The sequence below is a fragment of the Anomaloglossus baeobatrachus genome, chromosome 3, assembly GCF_048569485.1.
Source record: "Anomaloglossus baeobatrachus isolate aAnoBae1 chromosome 3, aAnoBae1.hap1, whole genome shotgun sequence".
NCBI classification, from domain to species: domain Eukaryota; kingdom Metazoa; phylum Chordata; class Amphibia; order Anura; family Aromobatidae; genus Anomaloglossus; species Anomaloglossus baeobatrachus.
The window spans coordinates 689,284,716-689,309,361 of record NC_134355.1 but is presented as its reverse complement, the minus strand read 5'-3'; the positions used below and the strand labels follow the sequence as shown (position 1 = coordinate 689,309,361).

At 46.6% G+C, this 24,646-nt stretch overlaps 2 protein-coding genes across 5 annotated transcripts in view; one reads left to right on the top strand and one right to left on the bottom strand.

Annotated features, from left to right (window-relative positions):
* DRC1 (dynein regulatory complex subunit 1) overlaps window positions 1–19,416 on the top strand; it is a 40,858-nt gene extending 21,442 nt beyond the window's left edge. Inside the window, exons 4-16 of one of the 4 annotated variants that reach the window (XM_075341314.1) lie at window positions 2,839–2,976; window positions 3,067–3,153; window positions 3,323–3,445; window positions 4,211–4,350; window positions 6,935–7,069; window positions 7,165–7,403; window positions 13,090–13,202; window positions 13,309–13,398; window positions 13,666–13,752; window positions 14,215–14,330; window positions 15,446–15,589; window positions 15,918–16,020; window positions 16,845–19,416. In XM_075341314.1, the coding sequence (XP_075197429.1) occupies window positions 2,839–2,976; window positions 3,067–3,153; window positions 3,323–3,445; window positions 4,211–4,350; window positions 6,935–7,069; window positions 7,165–7,403; window positions 13,090–13,202; window positions 13,309–13,398; window positions 13,666–13,752; window positions 14,215–14,330; window positions 15,446–15,589; window positions 15,918–16,020; window positions 16,845–16,901 (1,572 nt within the window). In that variant the 3' untranslated portion in view covers window positions 16,902–19,416. Of the gene's footprint in view, window positions 1–2,838; window positions 2,977–3,066; window positions 3,154–3,322; window positions 3,446–4,210; window positions 4,351–6,934; window positions 7,070–7,164; window positions 7,404–13,085; window positions 13,203–13,308; window positions 13,399–13,665; window positions 13,753–14,214; window positions 14,331–15,445; window positions 15,590–15,917; window positions 16,021–16,844 lie in introns of all 4 variants that reach the window. The other 3 variants (XM_075341313.1, XM_075341312.1, XM_075341311.1) reach the window with 3 other exon arrangements.
* A 626-nt stretch (window positions 19,417–20,042) lies between these two features.
* OTOF (otoferlin) overlaps window positions 20,043–24,646 on the bottom strand; it is a 410,132-nt gene continuing 405,528 nt past the window's right edge. The window contains exon 45 of the mRNA XM_075341675.1: window positions 20,043–21,844. Coding sequence (XP_075197790.1) covers window positions 21,664–21,844 — 181 coding nt within the window. The 3' untranslated portion in view covers window positions 20,043–21,663. The remainder of the gene's footprint in view (window positions 21,845–24,646) is intronic.

Below are 24,646 nucleotides of genomic sequence, written 5' to 3'. Positions count from 1 at the left end.
CACAGCCCGCAGGGCCGCCCAGCCACAGCCCGCAGGGCCGCCCAGCCACAGCCCTCAGGGCCGCCCAGCCACAGCCCACAGCCTCCACCATCACATACTGCCCAGCCACAGCCCGCAGGGCCACCCAGCCACAGCCCGCAGGACCGCCCAGCCACAGCCCGCAGGACTTCCCAGCCACAGCCCGCAAGCTCTGCTATCATATACTGTCCAGCCACAGTCCACAGGACCGCCCAGCCACAGCCAGCAGCCTCCGCCATCATATACCGCCCAGCCACAGCCCGCAGCCTCCGCCATCATATACCGCCCAGCCACAGCCCGCAGCCTCCGCCATCATGTACCGCCCAGCCACAGCCCGCAGCCTCTGCCATCATATACCGCCCAGCCACAGCCCGCAGCCTCTGCCATCATATACCGTCCATCCACAGCCCGCAGCCTCCGCCATCATATACCGCCCATCCACAGCCCGCAGGCTCCGCCATCATATACCGCCCAGCCACAGCCCACAGGCTTCGCCATCATATACCGCCCAGCCACAGCCCGCAGGCTTCGCCATCATATACCGCCCAGCCACAGCCCGCAGGCTTCGCCATCATATACCGCCCAGCCACAGCCCGCAGGCTCCGCCATCATATACCGCCCAGCCACAGCCCGCAGGCTCTGCCATGATATACCGCCCAGCCACAGCCCGCAGGCTCCGCCATCATATACCGCCCAGCCACAGCCCGCAGGCTCTGCCATCATATACCGCCCAGCGACAGCCCGCAAGGCTCTGCCATGATATTGATGGCCCATTAAGGAGAGCGTCAGGAAGTTGGGAGATTCTTTCCAGCTTGGACCAAATTATTTCCCTGGATCCCACCTTCAAGGGGCCTGTCAGCAGGTGTTTTCTATGTAATCTGAGCACAGATTACGGGGGGGTGTCACTCACTAGGCTGTGTGCTGTAGTTTCATTATAATCAGTGTTTTATCAGCAGGAGATTATCACTGCTGAACTAGAAGTCTCATGCTTCCTGGTCCAACCGTACCTCCACCACTGATTGTGTTTTCTTTGTAGATTGTATAATGGCAGATGCTAATCAGTGGTGTGGGCGGGGTTATACACACAGAGCTGCCAATCAGTGGTCTGGGCGGGGTTATACACAGAGCTGGCAGTCAGTGGTGTGGGCGGGGTTATGCACAGAGCTGCCACTCAGTGGTGTGGGCGGGGTTATGCATGGAGCTGCCAGTCAGTGGTGTGGGTGGGGTTATACAGAGCTGCCAGTCAGTAGTGTAGGCGGGGTTATACACAGAGCTGACAGTCAGTGGCGTGGGCGGGGTTATACACAGAGTTGACAGTCAGTGGCGTGGGCGGGGTTATACACAGAGCTGCTAGTCCGTGGTGTGGCCGGGGTTATGCACAGAGCTGCCAGTCAGTGGTGTGGGCGGGGTTATACACAGAGCTGCCAGTAAGTAGTGTGGGTGGAGTTATACACAGCTGCCAGTCAGTGGTGTGGGCGGGGCTATACAGAGCTGCCAGTCAGTGGTGTGGGCGGGGCTTTACAGAGCTGCCAGTCAGTGGTGTGGGCGGGGTTATACACAGCTGCCAGTCAGTGGTGTGGGCGGGGCTATACACAGCTGCCAGTCAGTGGTGTGGGCGGGGCTATACACAGCTGCCAGTCAGTGGTGTGGGCGGGGCTATACACAGCTGCCAGTCAGTGGTGTGGGCGGGGCTATACACAGCTGCCAGTCAGTGGTGTGGGCGGGGCTATACACAGCTGCCAGTCAGTGGTGTGGGCGGGGCTTTACACAGCTGCCAGTCAGTGGTGTGGGCGGGGCTATACACAGCTGCCAGTCAGTGGTGTGGGCGGGGCTATACACAGCTGCCAGTCAGTGGTGTGGGCGGGGCTATACACAGCTGCCAGTCAGTGGTGTGGGCGGGGCTATACAGAGCTGTCAGTCAGTGGTGTGGGCGGGGCTATACAGTTCAGCATTCCGAGCTCTGCTAGATCTGCATCTGTTGTACTCATATCAACCATTACCAACCGTGTGTAAACGGCCAAAAAGAAGTGACAACATAAAAAAATGTTAAAATACACTTTTATTAAATACATATAAAAAATATATAAAATCAGCCGTTGGTGCTTAGTATAGAGTTAATAATATGTGAATGATAAGTTTTAAATTCATTCATTTTATACAGAGACGGGACCAAACCATCAAACGCTTCATAAAAGACAATCACTTCTGGGATAATGAGATGAAAAAACACCAAAATTATACTTGAAAAATTAATTAAAAAAAAATAAACAATAATGAACAATAATGCGAGGAGTTAACAGTAATACAGCCCTATAATAACTGGAAAAATTCCACCAGTGTGTATCACTGATCACAGCCAGAAGCACCGTGGTAATAACAGTAACAACAAGCTATAATAATCCACCGGCGCCCCCTACTGGTACTAAAGTGTATAATAGGACAGGAATTATACCGCAAAGCAAGGTGAAGGTTTTATTACGTTATAGCAGCAGCAGTCTGGTACAGCCCATGTCCCTTTACCCCGACGCGCGTTTCGCCCAAGCTTTCTCAAGGAGCACTTGCTGGTTTTATAGATATTTAATATGTATTAATAAAAGTTTTTAACATTTTTTGGCCATTTACACATGATAATGGTTAATATGATTAATTCTTGAAGTGCCATTTATATAACAATTCAATGGACTATGTGACTTTGCTGGAATCAGGATCTCTGCCCCTGCATTATGCTGCTCTCGGATTACACATAAACCTGCTGACAGATTCTCTTTTAGATCTGTGATTTTTTTTTGATTCTGTTGGATCCCTGTGAATCTCTTCCAGGAGCTGAAGAGGAAGGACGACCAGTACGTGCGGGACCTGAAGAAACAGTCCGAGGACATCGGCCTGCTGATCGAGAGGATGGAGGAGCAGGTGCGGAGCCTGGGCAAGACGTACCGCGAGGAGCTGCTGCAGATCGAGGTGCGTGACTGATCCCCCCCCCCCCCCCCCCCCCCCGGCATTACAGATCAGTGCTAGCAGAGATCACAGATCCATCCATGTGTCCTACAGAAATCCTTCCAACAAGAGCGCAGAGACCTGCTGGATAAGAACCGCAAGAAGTGGGAGCAAGGAACGCAGACGAGGCGCGAGCGGGAGGTGAGTACCGGCCTCTGCCCTATGTGATGTGTAAGGCTCTGCTCTATGTGTTATGTGCAGGGCTCTGTTGTGTCTGTGTGTTATATGTAGGACTCTGCTCTGTGTGTTATATGCAGGGCTCTGTTGTGTCTGTGTGTTATATGCAGGACTCTGCTCTCTGTCTCTGTAGCTGGAGAGTCTTGTGAGCAGGATGAAGAAGGTGGAGGAGTGCGAGCAGCAGCTGAATCGGCTCCGGGTGCAGGACGGGGAGGAATACAACATGATCAAGATTAAGCTGGAGACAGACGTGCAGGTGAGGTACGGCGGTCACTGCAGGTGAGGTACGGCGGTCGCTGCAGGTGAGGTACGGCGGTCGCTGCAGGTGAGGTACGGCGGTCGCTGCAGGTGAGGGACGGCGGTCGCTGCAGGTGAGGGACGGCGGTCGCTGCAGGTGAGGGACGGCGGTCGCTGCAGGTGAGGGACGGCGGTCGCTGCAGGTGAGGGACGGCGGTCGCTGCAGGTGAGGGACGGGTGGTCGCTGCAGGTGAGGGACGGGTGGTCCCTGCAGGTGAGAGACGGGTGGTCCCTGCAGGTGAGAGACGGGTGGTCCCTGCAGGTGAGAGACGGGGGTCACTGCAGGTGAGGGACGGGGGTCACTGCAGGTGAGGGACGGGGGTCACTGCAGGTGAGGGACGGGGGTCACTGCAGGTGAGAGACGGGGGTCACTGCAGGTGAGGGACGGGGGTCACTGCAGGTGAGGGACGGGGGTCACTGCAGGTGAGGGACGGGGGTCACTGCAGGTGAGGGACGGGGGTCACTGCAGGTGAGGGACGGGGGTCACTGCAGGTGAGGGACGGGGGTCACTGCAGGTGAGGGACGGGGGTCACTGCAGGTGAGGGACGGGGGTCACTGCAGGTGAGGTACAGCGGTCACTGCAGGTGAGGGACGGGGGTCACTGCAGGTGAGGGACGGGTGGTCGCTGCATACACACAGCCGCGTCATCTCCATAGACAGCTGTAGGCTGTACACAGAGATGGCAGCAGCCCCCATGTAATGTCTCTGCCTCTTCCCGTGACAGATCCTCCAGCAGCAGCTGCAGCAGATGAAGGCCACGTACCAGCTGAACCAGGAGAAGCTGGAGTATAACTTCCAGGTGCTGAAGAAGAGGGACGAGGAGAACACCATCACCAAGTCCCAGCAGAAGAGGAAGATCACACGGTAAAATTGCCGACGTGCTTTGGGCATAGAAAGTTCCTGTAACCCCTGTAAGCCGTTGTGTGTGAACATGGAGGACTGTTATGATTCAGGGACCGAGGAGGATCAAAAAATGCGGAATCCCAAAAATGTAACAGAGTGGCTGGAACCTTAACGGACTGCAGACCTAATCCTGACACACAACTAGAAGTAGCCGTGGGATGAGCCTACGATGACCTGGACGCCTCGACACAGCCGGAGAACTAAATAATCTCATAGATAGAAATATAAGAAAGCTAATCTGCCTCAGAGCAGTCCCCAAAGATAGATAGATAACCCCCACATTTAAAGGCTACGGTGATATAGAAAAACACAATACAAAGCCAGAAAAGACAGATTCAGCAAAGGTGAGGCCCAAACTACCTTAATAGGAAAGGATAGGAAGGAGCAACTGTCTGTGACCATAAAAACCCTAATATAAAGCAGCACTACTGATATGGAAAAATCCTGAGGTCACACAACCTCTCCCCCACTGTATCAGCACTCAAATGTTACTGGGATTCAAAAACACTAATACAGATGAGGGACTGAATAATACCAAGCATGACAAACACAAACCTTGCAGAATCATGGAGCTAAGTATACAGACACTCCCAGCAGGGAATGATCCCATTCCACCACGAACTCCACACAGGCAAAATAGGAATCAAGCATTAGTATTAAGCAGAATAAACTGCAAAAAAAAAGTGGAAAACAAACAGCAAAGGTACAAAGACCACTTATCTGAGAGGAGTTCTGGTAGTGAGCAGAGCTGGTTACAGAATGTCCTTAACACACAGGAGACCATTGACGAAGCAGCAGCATGGAGGACATTATATAGCTGTCCTGGTACTGACCAGTGTAGCTGTGAATCCACAGTATGGAGGACATTTCACAGGGATACTGAGCAGTGCAGCTCCCGGGGGTGAGATAAAACATGTATTCGAAAGCAGTTGGATGACAGTGTGCAGTACGACTGAGCATTATAAATGTGAATCCAGCACTGCAACATGATTGACCTCGAACTGTGATGTGCGTCTGAGACTAACACAGAATAGAAAGCAGCAGCAGCAGCATGCAGGACATAATACAGCAGTGCTGCGCAGTGTAGCTGTGAATGTTGTATAGAGATGAGATAAAACACTTACTACAAAGCAGCAGCATGCAGGACATTATACAGCAGTGCTGGGCAGTGTAGCTGTGAATGTTGTATAGAGATGAGATAAAACACTTACTACAAAGCAGCAGCATGCAGGACATTATACAGCAGTGCTGCGCAGTGTAGCTGTGAATGTTGTATAGAGATGAGATAAAACACTTACTACAAAGCAGCAGCATGCAGGACATCATACAGCAGTGCTGCGCAGAGTAGCTGTGAATGTTGTATAGAGATGAGATAAAACACTTACTACAAAGCAGCAGCATGGAGGACATCATACAGCAGTGCTGAACAGAGGAGCTGTGAATGTTGTATAGAGATGAGATAAAACACTTACTACAAAGCAGCAGCATGCAGGACATCGTACAGCAGTGCTGCGCAGAGTAGCTGTGAATGTTTTATGGAGATGAGATAAAACACTACAAAGCAGCAGCATGCAGGACATCATACAGCAGTGCTGCGCAGTGTAGCTGTGAATGTTGTATAGAGATGAGATAAAACACTTACTACAAAGCAGCAGCATGCAGGACATCATACAGCAGTGCTGAGCAGAGTAGCTGTGAATGTTGTATGGAGATGAGATAAAACACTTACTACAAAGCAGTAGCATGGAGGACATCATACAGCAGTGCTGCGCAGAGTAGCTGTGAATGTTGTATGGAGATGAGATAAAACACTTACTACAAAGCAGTAGCATGGAGGACATCATACAGCAGTGCTGCGCAGAGTAGCTGTGAATGTTGTATGGAGATGAGATAAAACACTTACTACAAAGCAGTAGCATGGAGGACATCATACAGCAGTGCTGCGCAGAGTAGCTGTGAATGTTGTATGGAGATGAGATAAAACACTTACTACAAAGCAGCAGCATGGAGGGCATTATACAGCAGTGCTGAGCAGTGCAGCTGTGAATGTTGTATAGAGATGAGATAAAACACTTACTACAAAGCAGCAGCATGGAGGGCATTATACAGCAGTGCTGCGCAGTGTAGCTGTGAATGTTGTATGGAGATGAGATAAAACACTTACTACAAAGCAGCAGCATGGAGGGCATTATACAGCAGTGCTGCACAGTGTAGCTGTGAATGTTGTATGGAGATGAGATAAAACACTTACTACAAAGCAGCAGCATGGAGGGCATTATACAGCAGTGCTGCACAGTGTAGCTGTGAATGTTGTATGGAGATGAGATAAAACACTTACTACAAAGCAGCAGCATGGAGGGCATTATACAGCAGTGCTGCGCAGAGTAGCTGTGAATGTTGTATGGAGATGAGATAAAACACTTACTACAAAGCAGCAGCATGGAGGACATCATACAGCAGTGCTGCGCAGTGTAGCTGTGGATCCAGCACTGGGGTGAGATGAAACACTTACTCCTTTCTGCCTCTGTCCTTTTTCTTTTGGCAGATTGCAGGACGTCCTCAACAACCTGAAGATAAAGCTGGAGAAGCAAAGCAAACAGTACAAGGAGGAGAACCAGGCCCTGAGCGACGACTTCAAGAGGATTGCCGAGCAGTACAAGGAGCTGCAGAAGAAAATGCGGTCAGCCCAGGTGGACTGTGGTCAGGCTTGCTGACTGTTTCCACTTCCCTCTAGCTTAGTAGTGATCTCCCCGTCGTTGCTCCCCTCCATACCAGGCATTTCGCAGCTGTGGACTCCAGGAAGTTTCATGACATCTGGCTGATGAATGAGGAGGAGATGAAGCAGCTGGTGCAGAAGGCGCTGGAGGTGGATCGCATCATACACGAGCAGCAGCTCGGACTCCCATGGAAGGCGCCGGACCTGGGGTTCATGGGTAATGTCGGCCCGCTGACGGTGAAGCCCAAGGAACAGAAGACAGCCAGCATGCTGGCCCAGGAGGTCATGAGGAGCTCTGGTGAGACTTCAGCCGCATAGATACCTTATCATTGGTGGGGGAGGGCTCCTGCTGCGGACAGTCGCCTGGCAGAGAAATGCGAGCCAAGATTTATGAGAAAATGGAAGCTTTGATTGCAATATTCTTTTATGCCCTGCTCGTCTGTTTACAGCTGATGTTATAGACCTCCTTATGTACATGTTCATTGAGCCAGTTAACTCTGTATTGCCCAGCAGGATTACTTTGGGATATACGTTTCATGTGGGAGGTTTATCTGTAGTTTTCACTTGTCTCTGAGCTGGTGGGTGGAGACTGGCTGCAATGATATCTCTCATGTGCACACAGACATGAAGGATTCCTGCAGCAGTAGTGTGGAGGACATTACACAGCAGTACTGAGCAGTGTAGCTGTGAATCCAGCTCTGGGGTGAGATAAAATACTAGAAAGCAACAGCATGGAGGACATTACACAGCAGTACTGAGCAGTGTAGCTGTGAATCCAGCTCTGGGGTGAGATAAAATACTAGAAAGCAACAGCATGGAGGACATTACACAGCAGTACTGAGCAGTGGAACTGTGAATCCAGCTCTGGAGTGAGATAAAATACTAGAAAGCAACAGCATGGAAGACATTACACAGCAGTACTGAGCAGTGTAACTGTGAATCCAGCTCTGGAGTGAGATAAAATACTTACTTTGGAGCAGGATGAGATAATACAGAAGTACTGAGCAGTGCAGGTGTAAGTGCAACTCTAGAGTGAGATAAAACACTTACTAGAAAGTAAGAGCAGGAGGACAATCATTACACAGCAGTACTGAGCAGTGAAGCTGCGAATACAGCAGTGGTGTAAGGTTAAATACCTACTAGAAAGCAGCCGCACAGAGGACATTATGCAGCAGTACCAAGCAGTATACCTGCAAAAGCAATTGTGGGGTGAGATAAAACACTTACTAGAAAGTAAGAGCAGGAGGACATTACACAGCAGTACCGAGCAGTGTAGCTGTGAATACAGCTGTGGTGTAAGGTTAAATACTTACTAGAAAGCAGCCGCACAGAGGACATTATGCAGCAGTACCAAGCAGTATACCTGCAAAAGCAATTGTGGGGTGAGATAAAACACTTACTAGAAGTCTGGAGCAGCATGGAGGACATTATACAGCAGTAAATAGCAGTGTAGCTGCCTTTTGGGTGAGCTAAAACACTTAGCAGAAGGCAGCAGCAGCAGCAGCATGGAGGACACTATACAGCAGTACTGAGTAGTGTAGCTGTGAAAGCAGTGGTTAGGTGAGAAACTCTTACTAGAAAGCAGCAGCATTGAGCACATTATACCGCAGTGTACCTGCTAATGCAGCTCTTCAGGTTCATAAAACACATACTAGAAGTTAGCAACAGCATGGAGGCCTTTAGGCTGTGTGCGCACGCTGCAGTTTTTGTTGCTTTTTTGTCACTTTTTTTGGTGCAGTTTTGTTGTCAGAAAGTTCTGACTTTTCACTTCCCACTAATGTCTATGAGAAGTCAGATTTGCTGCGCGCACATTGCAGTTTATGTCACAAACTTCTGACAAAAAAATCCAGCATGTGGTATCTTGCTTTTTTGTGGCTGTTTTGGCACTTTCTATACTGACAAACACATGAAGCCAGAATTGACAAAAAAAGCAACAAAAAATGCATCATCGTTACAAGTGGTTTTTAGGGTATGTGCACACGTTGCTTTTTTTTCCGCGCGGAAAAAAACGCACCCTCTGGCAGAGGGGAGAATTGTAAACAATGCTTTTTGAGAAACAACGCATTGAAAACGCATGCGTTTTTCATGCGTTTTTCATGCGTTTTTCATGCGTTTTTCATGCGTTTTTTTAGGTGCGTTTTTTAAGACTTGTCAGTGATAATAAAGTTGGTTGAACACAGACCTTTGGAAAAAAAAACCTGTGATGTCATTTCCTTCTCCACATTCTGTTTGGATAAATGGGAGGGCTTGGAATGGAAGGAGCACCATTTGAATTTTGGAAAAGTTGAAATAAACTTCGCGCACCAAGCCCCTTAGGTACCTATACGTCAGAAAACCCCCACAAGTGACCCCATTTTGGAATCTGCACCCATCAAGGATTTTATTCAGGAGTATATTAAGCATTTTGAATCCACAGCTACTTCACCCAAAATGTTGCTGTAGCAACAATATTCTCACTTTTAGGCCCGCTTCACATGTCAGTGAAAAACACTGACGTTTTTCACTGGCGTGTAAAACACGCACATGTCCCTCCGTGTGCCGTGAATCACGGCACACGTGGGTTGTCTAAGTGCAATCCGGGCTCCGTTCTCCGTGGCCCGTGATTGCACTTAGAGATTAACTCACCTGCACCCGCTCTCCATGGTGCTGATCGCTCCCGCGGTGCAGCATCCGGCCGGCGCTGACCCCCGCAGCAGCTGCTTCCGGGTCGGCTGTGTCGCACATCATGAATATGCGCGACAGTAATCAGCCGGCTCAGAAGCAGCAAGCTGCACGGGCTGCAGAGGACATCGCTGGACGCCGGGTGAGTTAAAATGTTTTTTATTTTAAAAGCACGTTTTTTTCTGGCACGTGTTTCACGGACCACACCACTGCGTGGTCCGTGGGACATCAGTGATGCCAGAAAAAAATGGACATGTCTCCGTGCGGCAATCACGCACACGCGGGTACGCCGCATGGAGACACGTGCAGTGAAAAATCACTGATCTGTGAGCAGACCCATTCATTATAATGGGTCTGCGTATGTCAGTGATCCTGGTACGTTTAAAAAAAAGCACAAACGTCCCAGAATCACTGACGTGTGAAAGGGGCCTAAGGCTATGTAGCCATGATCCAGCGACACGGCGTCTAGTACAGTGTCAGCCTTCCTGCAGCTGCCCATGCCCACGATTTGGGTTCAGGCTGCTGTGGAGCTCTATGCTACCTGCAGAGAACACTCTCGTCTCCGCAGCATAAATTGACATGCTGAGGCTCGGGAAGCCACGCTACCGGTCAGTTTATGCTGCGGAGAAAAGAAGCACAGTGGGCATGGGATCTCCAAAAATCCTTCCACTGTGCTTCTACTGCACAACGCAGCGTTATGGACGCAGGGAAAACACTCAGCGCCCATAACGCTGCAAACCCTGATTGTGGGCACACAGCCTAAAAAGCGTCAATGGATGAAGGGATGTCAAATATATAGAACGTCCTACCCCCGCCTGCATATTCTAAGCTGGCACCTTTAGTACCTTTCATGTGGCACTAAAGGGTGCCTAGCTTAGTATTTATCCAATAAAAAAAAAACAATGAAAAAAATGGCGTGGGGTCCCCCCTATTTTTGATAGCCAGTCAGGGTAAAGCAGACAGCTGTAGCCTGCAAACCACAGCTGGCAGCTTCATCTTGGCTGGTGATCAATTTGGAGGGCTCCCCATGTTTTTTTTTTTTATTTATAAATAAAGAATAAAAAAAAAAATAACGTGGGGTCCCCCCAAATTAGATCACCAGCCAAGGTGAAGCTGACAGCTGGGGTCTGGTATTCTCAGGGTGGGAAGAGCCATGGTTATTGGACTCTTCCCAGCCTAAAAATAGCAGGCCGCAGCCGCCCCAGAAGTGGCGCATCCATTAGATGCGCCAATCCTGGCGCTTCGCCCCAACTCATCCCGCGCCCTGGTGCGTTGGCTAACGGGGTAATAAATGGGGTTGATACCAGATGTGTAATGTCACCTGGCATCAAGCCCAGCAATTAGTGATGTCACGGCGTCTATCAGACACCCGACATAACTAATTGACAGTAAACAAAAGCAAAAAAAGACAACAAAAAATGTTTTATTAGAAAAAACACTCCCCAAATCATTCCCTTGTTCTCCAATTTAATAAAAAAAAATGGGTCCGCAGAAATCCATATGGATGTCCCACGTCGCCTCTGGACCTTCTAGAATATGGGGGCACGTTCAGGAAACGTATCCCCCATTTTCTAGGAGGGCAGACCCTCCATTTGAGGAGAGTGGGTGCAAAGAATCTGCACCCACTCTCCCCGGGTCACAGCTGCACAGTGCTAAGCAGCCAGCACAGCTCACACTGAACACTGTGCTGGCTGTCAGCTGCTCTGCACATGTGACCGGCCAGCGTGCACTGAAGGAGGAGGGGGCCGCGGGGGATCAGCGCTGCGACCGGACAGGTATGTATGACACCGGGGGGAATTGGGGTGAACAGGCAGGGCCTGGGGAACAGTTTTCTGTCGCATGTGTTATTGCACATGCGACAGAAATCATAGGAGCAGGGCGGCCGGTGCGCTACTGTGCGCGCGGCCATGTTGGATTTTCGGGAGGGGGGTCGGGGACTCGGGGGTCGGGGCGGGCACTTTGGCGACACCGGGGGCTTTGCCAGGAAGTGAGGTCAACAGGAAGCCTCTTGACCTCACTTCCAGGTAAATGCCTGCGTTCTGGCGTGCCGACAAAGGCCGCGGACCGCAACAAAAAAGCAGGTCCATGCGTTGTGGCTGCGTTCTGACCCCACATCATTGATTTCAATGGGGGAGAGAACGCAGCCACAACGCACAAAAGAAGTGACATGCTGCTTTTCTTTCCGCACCGATTTTTGGCATCCAAAACGCTGCGGAAAGAAACGCAGCATGTGCACTGATTTTTCAGCTTTCCCATACACTTTGCTGGGAAAGCTGAACGCATGCAATTTGCCACTGAAACGCTGCGGTTCAAAACGCAGCGTTTCCGCGGTAAAAAACGCATCGTGTGCACACAGCCTTATGACATTTCCGGGCTCTCTGTAACAAGGGGCAGTTTTGGTTGCAGTTTGTGTGCAGAAAAAACTGCAGCGTGTGCATATAGCCTTATACAGCAGTACTGAGCAGTGTAGCTGTGAAGCCTGGAGTTGGGTGAGCTGAAACACTTACCGGAAGGCAGTAGCAGCATGAAAGACATATTATACAGCAGTACTGAGCAGTGTAGCTGTGACGACAGTAGTTAGATGAACTAAAACACTTACTATAAGGTAGCAGCATCATGGAGGACATTATACAGCAGTACTGAGCAGTGTAGCTGTGAAACCAGCAGTTGGGTGAAATAACACGCTTCTAAGAAGACAGTAGCAGCATGGAGGACATTATACAGCAGTACTGAGCACTGTAGCTGTGAAGCCAGCAGTTGGGTGAGATAACACGCTTCTAAGAAAGTAGCAGCATGGAGGACATTATACAGCAGTACTGAGCACTATAGCTGTGAAGCCAGCAGTTGGGTGAGATAAAACACTTACTAGAAGTCAGTAGCAGCATGGAGGACATTATACAGTAGTACTGAGCGGTGTAGCTGTGAATTCAGCTGTGGTGTAAGATTAAATACCTACTAGAAAGCAGCCGCACAGTGAACATTATACAGCCGTACCAAGCAGTATACCTGCAAAAGCTATTGTGGTGTGAGATAAAACATTTACTAGAAGCCAGGAGCAGCATGGAGGACATTATACAGCAGTACTGAGCAGTGTAGATGTGAAACCAGCAGTTGGGTGAGATAACACACTTCTAAGAAGTATGAATCCAGCTCTGGGGTGAGATAAAATACTAGAAAGCAATAGCATGGAGGACGTTACACAGCAGTACTGAGCAGTGTAGATGTGAATCCAGCACTGGGTGAGATAAAACCCTTGCTTACACTTGTTTCCTGATTTTAGGCCAATGGTGGTTCTGTAATATCCCCTCTATTGTCATACGCAGGAGGCCGTCATGAAGCGGTGGCATCCGGGGACCAGGAACGCTCGGACTCTTTGTCACCGCCGTTTTCTCGCCGGACTGTGAAGCGGATCCTGGAGGTTCTGTGTGATGAGTCTGTAAGTGGCCAGTGGTCGGGGGTCACCTGTTACCCCCCCTGGTCCTGTGCGTATATATGGGCTGAAGAATGGTGCTGTCACGTCATCACTCATTTACTTTTCCCAGGGATTCCTGATAGAGAATAAACTGGTTCAGCTTCTGGCCCCTCTGGAAAAAGACGAGCGCTCCCTCATACGGCTGGACTCCATATTCGGGGTACGTGCAAATGGGGCTGTGAAGACTGAAACGGGACATTGGCATTGTAGCCCCTACTCTTAGTAGTTGCGGGTGCCCCGTGACTGAACCTTGGGTTGACCACCACCGTTGTAGACATGTCCTGAAGGCACTGCAGTTGCCGTCAGTGGGGGTCCTATAGATATGGGAGTGTATGTAAGGAGCTATAACTCCCCTAGTGACAGGCTGATGGGCTTGTGCCCCCCATTATGAAGCTAATCATGCAATAATGTCCCCCCCGTTGTATAGGCGCTGCAGTTAGAAGTGGAAGACGATGTCTACAAACTTGTGGACTTTTTTCTGAAGTACAAAAAGCAGGAAGAGCGACCTCCACAGGTAAGAGAGGCCATTACACCTGTTATATATCCGGGGTGAATGAAGCCAGATCACAGAGTCAGTTGTTCCAGAGAAGGTGCTAAGTGGGCTGGGATGGGTACCGACACACAACATGGCAGATCTGACTCTTTGTCAGGAGTCAGAGGGGAGGCACGGAGTCAGTTGTCCCAGAGAAGGTGCTAAGTGGGCTGGGATGGGTCTCGACACACAACATGGCAGATCTGACTCTTTGTCAGGAGTCAGGGGGGAGGAGCTTAAAACTTCAGGCCCCTGATTAGCCCTCTGTTTAGTGATAGGGCATTTCTATCGACCTAGTATAGAGTGTTCCACACTGGGTCAGACTGGCCCAACCGTCTACCAGCCGATCCTCATACAAGCCCAGGTTCTGACCCAATCTGAGGCCAGCTAGAAAGAAGAATGTACTGATCTGATCTTGACAATCACCTTTCTGCTATATTTAAGGATGAAGAAGGATTGCAGGAGTCGGATCAGACCCTTCTCCACCCACCGGACCTCATACACCCCAACGATGTCCTGCGAGCACTGAAGGCCTTCACGATGGCAGCCCACCAACACAGGTCCATCTCATTATTTCTATCGTTGCTCTGAGCTTTCTTGGCAAGTAGGTTTTAGCGTGAAATATTATTGGGCCGATGATGTAATACCGCTGAGGGCAAATTCCAAAACTCATTCAGTGCACCACAGCAGTTTTGAAGTTTTGACCCCGGACAGGGCAGTAGTGACGTCCCTCATATATTTATATACGTAGCTGTTGTGAATGTATTTTCCAGTTTGGGGCTCCCTCTTGTGGTCCGAGCTGGCGGTGCAGTTGATGTGTGGAATGAGAGCCACACACATGTGGAGGACTGGCAATCAGGCCTTTCGGATTGGGCCTATATAACTGAGTAGTTTTCTCCTGTTACTTGCCGGTGCTCAATTGATTTCCTGTGTGTTAAGGACATTCTGAAACCAGCCCTGCTCACTACCAAAACTCCTCTCAGATAAGTGGTCTTTGCACCTCTGTTTATTGTTTCCACTTTCTTGTTGTTTTTTCTGTTTTGATACTATGGCTTGATTTCTATTTTGGCTGTGTGGAGTTCCTGGTGGAATTGGATCATTCCCTGCTGGGAGTGTCTGTATACTTAGCTCCATGATTCTGCAAGGTATTGTGTTTGTCATGCTTGGTATTAAATTCAGTCCCTCATCTATATTAGTGTTTTCGGATCCCAGTAACATCAGAGTACTGATATAGTGGGGGAGAGGCCGTGTTTCCTCACGGTTTTTCCATATCAGGCGTGCTGAGATTTATTAGTCTTTTTACGGCTGCGGACAGTTGCTCTTTCCTATCCTTTCCTATAAAGATAGTATGGGCCTCATCTTTGCTGAAACCTGTTTGTATTGTGTTTTCCTATATCACCGTAGCCTTTACATGTAGGGGGCTATCTATATCTTTGGGGATTGCTCCGAGGCATATTAACTTTTTTTTTAGATCTCTATCTGTAAGAATATTTAGTTCTCCGGCTGTGTCGAGGCGTCCAGGTCATCGTAGGCTCGTCCCACGGCTACCTCTAGTTGTGTGTCAGGATTAGGTCTGAAGTCCGTTAAGGTTCCAGCCACTCTGGTTACTTTTTGGGTTTTCGCATTTTTTGATCCTCCTCGGTCCCGGAATCATAACACGTAACTCTACCTACAGAGAGAAACCACATCCAAGATCACCAGGGATAGAGGAGCGCGACAGCAGCGAGGATGCGGCCTATTGGAACACGGCGGCGCACGTCATCCCACCATCTCAGCTCAAGGTCTGGGACGCCCTGGAATCCGCCATGGAGAAGTATTAGTACGTCTGGTACCTTGTATCCTACACAAATACTCAAGCCTATATTTGATGTCATCTCTTGACGTGGAATGAGGTTAATTGTACGATTGGAATAGTAGTGATGTCGTCAATATATCATGGGCTACAGATGGAGCATGCCCTGCTGTGCGGCACTGCGAGAGATTACGGGTGGGCACCAGGTTCTATGTACAGAGTGTTTCGCCTCATAAAGGAGGACAGAACATTTTACAATCTGTACTAAGAAGTTTGGATGTGACTGGACGCTCAGTGTTTCATGGAGAGGTAACATTGGTGTTTTTTTCAGTTCCCCTCATCTTCTGTGTTTCAGTGATGTCCTGACCAGTCGATCCGAATTGATTACCGAAACATCGGCTCTGAGACAACAAAACACAGAACTGAGGATGTTGTTACATCAGTACCTGAACTCTAAGGTAAGCTGCTTCACCCGGGCTCCGGGGTATACAATCCTGACCGGACCCTCAAGGGCAGGGTTCAGTAATGTGACGGGACGGTGCAGGAAAGGCTCAATCTGTATCTTCTGAATTTTTTTTTTTACATAACATAAATCAGTGCAACCAATAATCTCACAAGAAAAAATGGAAAACAAAAAAAGACAATGATTTTACCAACTTTACATTTTTATCGCTACATCTGAAATTTAATATTTGTAACCAGTATCTGTATAGCATGGTCCTTGTAAATTCGTGAACAGCATTTTTAACACATTCCATAACAGACCTAAGGGTTTGAGCACAGCTGAAGTATAGAATCCAGACCGTAAAGAGGTTCAGAGGATATCTGTCATCCAATACATGTGAACAATAATACTAGATGATTCCATAAAGGAACATGTCTCCCCAGCTATGAGAAATCAGTGGAACTAGTATTAGGCACCACCATGGGTACGGCTTTAATGTTTCTTTTTGCGGTTCAATGGATGTCTGTCATCCAATACATATGAAGAATGATACTAGATAATTCTTAAAGGGACCTGTCTCCCCAGCTATGAGAAATCAGTAGAACCAGTATTAGGCACCGCCATGGGTATGGCTTTGATGCCTCTTTTTGAGGTTCAGTGGATGTCTGTCATGCAATACATGTAAAGAATGATACTAGATAATTCTTAAAGGGACCTGTCTCCCCAGCTATGAGAAATCAGGAGAACCGGTATTCGGCACCGCCATGGGTACGGCTTTGATGCTTCTTTTTGTGAATGCCTAAATCTTGTGTCTCATAGAAATTATTTTGTTTTTAGATTAATTCAGAACTGGAGATTGCTCCCACCATACAAGTAGACATTGCGCATGCCTGAAAATCTGATGTGGAACCGGTTCGATTTTCCCAAAAACAAGAGGCTTCTACAAAGGTCTTTCTTCTATCTCAGAAATAAAATCGGTCTAATGGGGATGTGTCGTGTGATGTGTAGCGTGTATCATGGGTGTGAGACACAAACATTGCACTATTTTTTATTAGAATGTGCCGGACTCGCGGTTAGGACGGCCATTAGCCTCTCACACAAATGAAGCATCCAGGCCATCAATCGTTTTCAGACAAATTCTTTATTCCAGTGAGTTACAAAACATAGACTAGTAAAGTAGTCACATGATGAAGAAACCGTCCCCTACAAATATCAGTGTCCGGGGGTAATCCACCCCCGCTGTGCTCTGATGTGACCCTCAGTAGATCACAGGAGCCGCTTACATCTTTAAGGCTTATGTCAGTAATTCAATGCCGCTCCATGTGCAATCCAGAAACGTAATCGGCAGGAGGCGTCCTAGGATCGGCACTGAGGAGGAACAACAACTCCCAGTGTCCCCTGCTACCGGGGGGCTGCGACCTGTGCCGCTACCAACCAGTCATTAAAGCTGCGGAGTATCCAACTGTATTATGTGTGATACTGACAGCTAAGCCACCGAACATCTGCCCTTCATGGGTGATACTAATTACTGAGCTGTGTATCTGATCCTATCGTGTGTGTGATACCATCTGCTGAGCTGTGTATCTAATTCTGTCATTTGTGATGCCATCTGCTGAGCTGCTGCATCTAATCTTATATGTGATACTGTCTACTAAGCTGTGTATCTAATCCTATAATGCTTGATACTATTACTGAGCTGTGTATCTAATCCTATCCTGTGTGATACTGTCTGCTGAGCTGTGTATCTAATACTCCCCTGTGTACTACTGTCTGCTGAGCGGTGTATCTAATCTTATGTGTAATGCATCCGCTGAGCTGTGTATCTAATCCTCTCCTGTGTGATGCTGTCTACTAAGCTGTGTATCTAATCCTATCATGCTTGATACAATTACTGAGCTGTGTATCTAATCCTATCCTGTGTGATACTGTCTGCTGAGTCATGTATCTAATCCTCCCCTGTGTGACACAGTCTGCTGAGCGGTGTATCTAATCCTCCCCTCTGTGATACTGTCTGCTGAGCGGTGTATCTAATCTTATGTGTAATGCATCTGCTGAGCGGTGTATCTAATCCTCCCCTGTGTGATACTGTCTGCTGAGCGGTGTATCTAATCTTGTGTAATGCATCTGCTGAGCAGTGTATCTAATCCTCCCCTGTGTGATACTGTATGCTGAGCGGTGTATCTAATCTTATGTGTAATGCATCTGCTGCGTGGTGCATCTAATCCTCCCCTGTGTGCCGCTGCCTCAGAGATCCGCCTTCTCCCCTGAGATGTTGCAGTATCTCATCGTGCCGCTGTATCTCAGCCGCTGCCCCTTCATCTCCCGGGGTTTAGGAGCCTCTGGTTGAGCGCCCCTGGCATCGTATACAAGGACAGCGCCACGAATACCAGCACCACGGCGGCCAGTAGCAAGCCGAGCAAGTGCCACCGGTAGTGTCTCCACAGCAGCACGGCGGCGATGCGCAGGGGCCGCAGCAGCCACATCAGACTGGTGTCAGGACGACTGGAGCCGCAGAGTCACCATTTATTGTAACAAACAACAAAAAAAAGGACAAAACAGGAAGAAACAAAAATTACAATTCACTCCGAGAAAACAATAAAATTCTATACAAAGGTCACAAAGCAGAAAACAAACCCCGAAAATGGAGGAGGGGGTAAACCAATATTGCTATAACATGGGGGAGGGGTAGCGATGTCAAGATGAGGTCACACGTCAAACGCAAACTGGGGCTGCGTGGGTTAATGGTCCAATACTCGCGAGCGGTTTGCTCTCGGGTCCATATTCTCGTTGGATCGATGGTTTATTGCGTCGGTTTCGTCTATCGGGGCGAGGAAATTACCCTAAAAAAAATGCAACTAAGGCGACAGCTAGAAGACGACATAGGCCGATGAGACGTGAAACGCGTCGCAGCCGGATGCAGCATATTCCGCGGAGGGTTTAATCAGGAAGCAGGATTTATATACCACAGAAGACCATGGAAATCGGCTCTTAAAGGGACAAAGTCATCAAAAAACGGCCTTGTTTACATCCGGTTTTGATATTATATGTATTTTTTGGGTGGTAATTTTGTGTTTTAGACCACAATCTGCATCGGTGGGGGTGGGGAGTAATCTTGCAGTTTTCCCAATGGCCACTGGGGTTATTCTAAACGTATACTTTGTGTTCCTTACCGACTTTTCGAGAGTTTCATTATCGTCACAGGCAGGATTTCAGTGACTGTTAACACCTCTATATCACCGAATCCCAAATCACAATAAGCGATGTCACAGCTCACCTCTTCCCCCTGCACACGCTCATTAGATGCTTCAATACAAGGGGCAGAGTCTGTTCATTGCTGTTAATGTACGTGTCGATTTAATGAAACAGGAAATTTAGAGTCTTAAAAAAAAAAAAAAAAAAACTTGTGGCCGGTGTAAAAATTGAGAGATTTCCAATTGTTATAAATTGTAATATGATAAAAAAAAAATTGCCCAATTAAAAAAAAAAAAAATAAAAAAAATTATATATACACATTTTTTATTGTATATATTTTTATTTTAGTTATCTATATATATATATTTATATAATGTATATATATTTTTATTTTAGTTATAAACTTGTATTTTATATATATATCTATATATATATATATATATATATATATATATATATATATATATAGATATATATACACACATATATATATATATATATATATATTATATATATATATATATATATATTATATATACACATATATATTTTTATGTGCATATATGTGTGTATATATATATATATATATATATGTATATATATATATATATATATATATATTTTATTTTTTATATATATATATATTTATATAATTATTTTATGTATATATATATATTTTAAAAAAAAAATATATATATATTTTTAAAAAAAAAAATATATATATACATAAAATAAAAATATATATGTATATATATTTATATATAATAAAAAAAATATATATATAGATAGAGATAGAGGTATATATATATATATATATATATATATAAATATATATATACCTCTATCTATTTATCTCTATCTAAAAAATTTAAATAACAGATTTCCTGATGACACAATCCCTTTATATTATATTGGGGCCCATAGTCGGGAAAATCTTTTTGTTCAAGGCAAAAAAAAAAAAATTAAATCTTTTGTTAAAAATATTTCTGAAACAGAAAAACAAAAGTGCGTGAAACGCGTTATATCCTCCAACCCTAGATTTCCAGTTTGTCAGACTTTCCCGTTGGTTTTATCGGGTGTTTTATTTCTCTTATTGACTGAGATGGGTCTAAAATGTTAAAAAAAAAAACAATAAAAAAAAAAAGTGAAACGCGACAGCGCTAAAATATTAGTTATTAAAAACTTAAAATAAATGATATAATGAAGTTTTTTCATTTTTTGGAAATATCTGACTTTATAAAATTCTCTTCATTGATCGAAGAGGAAAAGTACGAAATTAGGTAGGAAAATACAAATTCATTCAAACTTTTTTTTTTTCCACAATTTTTGTGACTTCTTAAGATTGTGCTAAATTTGTTTTGTTCTATTTTCGAGATAAAATAGGTTAAATTATGTAAAATAGATTTTTTTTGTGCGTTCGTTTCATTTATTTGGGCTCTATAGCGATAAGGCAAAGGCTGCAGTTTCTAGAGAAACGCATTTTTGTTCCGGAGGAGAGGGCGACCCCGGAGTTTTGTTCTAGATATCGAGGTCGCTCCTCTTCGTGGAAGATCGGATATCATTTCAATCTGTGAATTCATTGACCTTATTCAGGTCTCCAACTACTCAGTGTCCGCAGGTCAAGGAGATATTTTGCCGTTGGCCCAGCTGTGGTCAAAATTCGGACAATTTAGGCAACTTTTGAAGATATCTACAACTTGGTCTTCAGACAGGAAATTCGTAATCAAGAGGATCGATTCACCAGAGTTTGAACTGGAACTCTTTGGAATCTCCTAAACCTCCATTCAATATATGTCGTTGGAGGGAAAACTTGGCTTTTTTAGGTTTCACGGGGAACCTCTCACTAGGTAGATCAGGACATCTTGTACTTTGTTTGATGGCCCACCTGAATACTGGGTAAAAATGGGCATAAGCTGCACACAAAACTTTGAAAAAGGCTCATCCTGATTCCTATGAGTTGGAAAATGCCCCCTGGGACTTCTTTTTCCTACTGGGAAGACCATTTATGATATGTTCTGGGAAGCTTCTTAGATTGACCTCATTGGAGCCTGTACTGAAGGTAAAGGGGCCTGTTCTCGTGACCGGTTCCCTTTTAATACCACAGTTGAACGACATATAGGACATGCAAAAAGTTTGCATGGGGCAAAACGCGTCAACACACACAGCAAACATAGTTGCACAGGTTGATCTACTGCAAACATTCCCCTAGGAACCTCCTAGAAAAAGAGCATTCGTGCGATCAGCCAGGAGGAGCTACAGTCTACCGGAAAACACAACGCCAAGGTTCCTTGTTGACTCGTTGGACTTTTGCCCTCCCGGCTTCTCAGTAAAAATGCTAAAATAATTCACACAGAATAAAATTTTGTGTTGAAACTCCCTCACGATACTACACAGTCTACGATGGAAAGAACAAACATCTCGAGTAAGAGCAGGCAGTGCCGAGTCTGTCCTCCTGGATGTCTCTTCATGCCCCGAGCAGTTTCTTGACCATGTAACCTGGCATGCTATACAGGAAGAGCGCCACCATGGCCAACAGGAGCAACGCCAGCACGATCTTAATGATGAGCCACTTGTATCGGTTACAGATGAGGTACTTGATGGATTTAAGCGGGTTGAGGAACCAGATGAAAGAAGTGTCGGGCCGACTGTCCATGGCAGCGTGGAACAAGACAAGCAGAAGACACGGAAGTGGGAGAGGAGCAGGTAGAAGAGATAAACAATGTTAGTACGTGAAAACGACCAGGAGGCGACTCCCTGAAATGGAAAATTAGTTGGATTAGTACAAATGTGTTAGTGACAGAGGGTGAAAAAAACTAGTTATTAATCAAGAGGGGGGATGATTAAAAAAAATGGATTAAAAAGGAACTATAGAAATCTATCTGAAACTTGACCTTTCCAAAACTGAACTTCTCCTGCTGTATACTAACCTTCTTAAACCGGTCATCTCCCGCTCTGTGTGCGGCACTACGATAACTCCTAGGCCGCAGGCTCGCTGTCTGGGGGTTATGCTTGACAACAATCTCTCCTTCACCTCCTATATGCAATCCCACGTTTGTCGCTTGCACCTGAAGAACATCTCTAGAATTCACCCCTTTCTCACCATGGAAACAACAAAAACCCTCACGGTGGCCCTGATCCACTCCCGCCTTGACTACTGTAACTCTCTATTAATTGGTCTCCCCCTATCTAGACTTTCTCCTCTACAGTCCATCCTTAATGCAGCAGCCAGGGTCACCTATCTGGATAATCGTTACTTGGACGCCTCCGCGCTGTGCCCGTCATTGCACTGGCTGCCCATACATGATAGGATGCAAATTAAATTGCTTGTTCTCACCCACAAAGCTCTCCACAGTGCGGCACCCCCCTACATTTCCTCCTCATCTCTGTCTATCACCTACCCGTCCTCTCCACAGTACTGCATCGTCCTACATCTTCACCCACTTCTCTGTCTACCACTCTACCCATCCTCTCCACAGTGCTGCACCCCCCTACATCTCTACCCTCTTCTCTATCACCTACCCATCCTCTCCACAGTGCGGCCCCCCCTACATCTCCACCATCTTCTCTGCCTACCACTCTATCCGTCCTCTCCACAGTGCGGCCCCCCATTACACCTCCTCCTCATCTCTGCCAACAGCGGGCTTTACACGCTACGATATATCGAGATGTCGGCGGGGTCGCATTGTAAGTGATGCACATCCGGCATCGTTAGTTATATCGTAGCGTGTGACAGCAATGAACAAGCAGAAATACTCACCTTCTCGTTCATCGCTGACACGTCGCTCATTTTCTAACAATCGTACGTTCTGTTGTTCATCATTCCCGTGGCAGCACACATCGCTCCGTGTGACACGCCGGGCACGATGAACACAGCTTACCTGCGTCCCGCCGGCAATGCTGAAGGAAGGAGGTGGGTGGGATATTTACGTCCCGCTCCTCCGCTTCTATTGGTCGGCTGCCGTCGCGGTGGCGCCGAATGTCCCTCCCCCTCCAGGAAGTGGATGTTCGCCGCCCACATCGAGGTCGTTTGGAAGGTAAGTACGTGTGACGGGGGTGTTACAGGATTGTAAAACGATGGAGGCGTGTGCGATCGCAAATGCGACAGGGGCGGTGTAGAGGGTATATTATTAATTTTCTGAGGGAAATACTTCCTTTTCTGGAACAACTTCAAGGGTGTTAACACTTTTGTTGCTCATCAGCTCCAAGACTGCTTAGGCTCTGGTCGAGTGACCACCATTAAACTGCCTTTTATCCTCTCTAACACCAGATTCCTCACCTCCTTCTACTGAACACCAATCCTGGCTCTCTAGACATAGCTAGCCAGGTGCACCTAATTAAGACCGGTGCTAGGAATTAAGCCAATCCTACTTGGCTTTGCACGTCTTTTTTTTTTTTTTTAGGTAGGGCCAATTATAAGTTTTACTATGGGGCCCTATGGTTTCTATGGATGCCATTGTCCCAAGGAATCTGCCCGGTGACGCAGACTGTCAGTCCAAGTCTGTAGATAGCACAAGGGCTACAGGACCATGTGGCTGGAAGGCTCCACCAGCTTTACCGCAGGAGGTTGCTACATCTTAATGAAGCTGTGATGCATCTTGGATATGCGAATATCAGAGATCAGTCACAGACTGGAGGTCGCTACATGTCTCCTTCTCGTGAAACAATACTCCCACATCCTGCTCTGTACAAAAGACTTTTCAAATTGATGATGTTTTTTTATGTGAAATTTGAAAAAAAAAATAAAAAATCAACAGTTACAACAATACATATAACATAAACTAATTTAAACAATAGCTATTTTTCTAATGGCCTGTTCCCTTTAACTCTCCGGATATTAGCAGATAGTCACATATTATTTGTTGGTCTTTTCTTGTATCAAATTGCAAATTTTTAATAAAACCTTATAAAAAAAAATAAACTTAAGACTAATTACTAGACTGCACAATGCAACGTGCTCACAGCATGTCCTGCGCTGCACAGAGTCCCTGTGGTCCATTATTAGAGGCTCATAAGAACTTTGTGTGCCGCTATACAGTGTATCTGCGAGCAATGGTTCGTTGTGGTGAGATATCAGAGGTTTAGCACAGACCATGGCACGATTACAGGCCTGTACATAATACAGAACAGGTTAGACTAAAACTGGAAGAAAAGGCACCAAATGAGAATAGAAAATAATATTTTATTAATATGACTATTAAAAAGAGTATAAAAAACATTTAAAAATAGAAAAAATGGATGGGTCACAAGAAGTGTATAACCGCACATAGGGAAGGGTACCAAGTATCATGTATAAATTATAACACTGACCACACACCAAACTGATCACAGGATGTACTACCCCAAACTCACAGAAATATGCAAATAGATGCAAAAGAGCGCGACCGCAAGGAAGGAAATTATTATTAGGATTGGTCAAAGGCACAACTGCATTATAATGTACCAGGGAG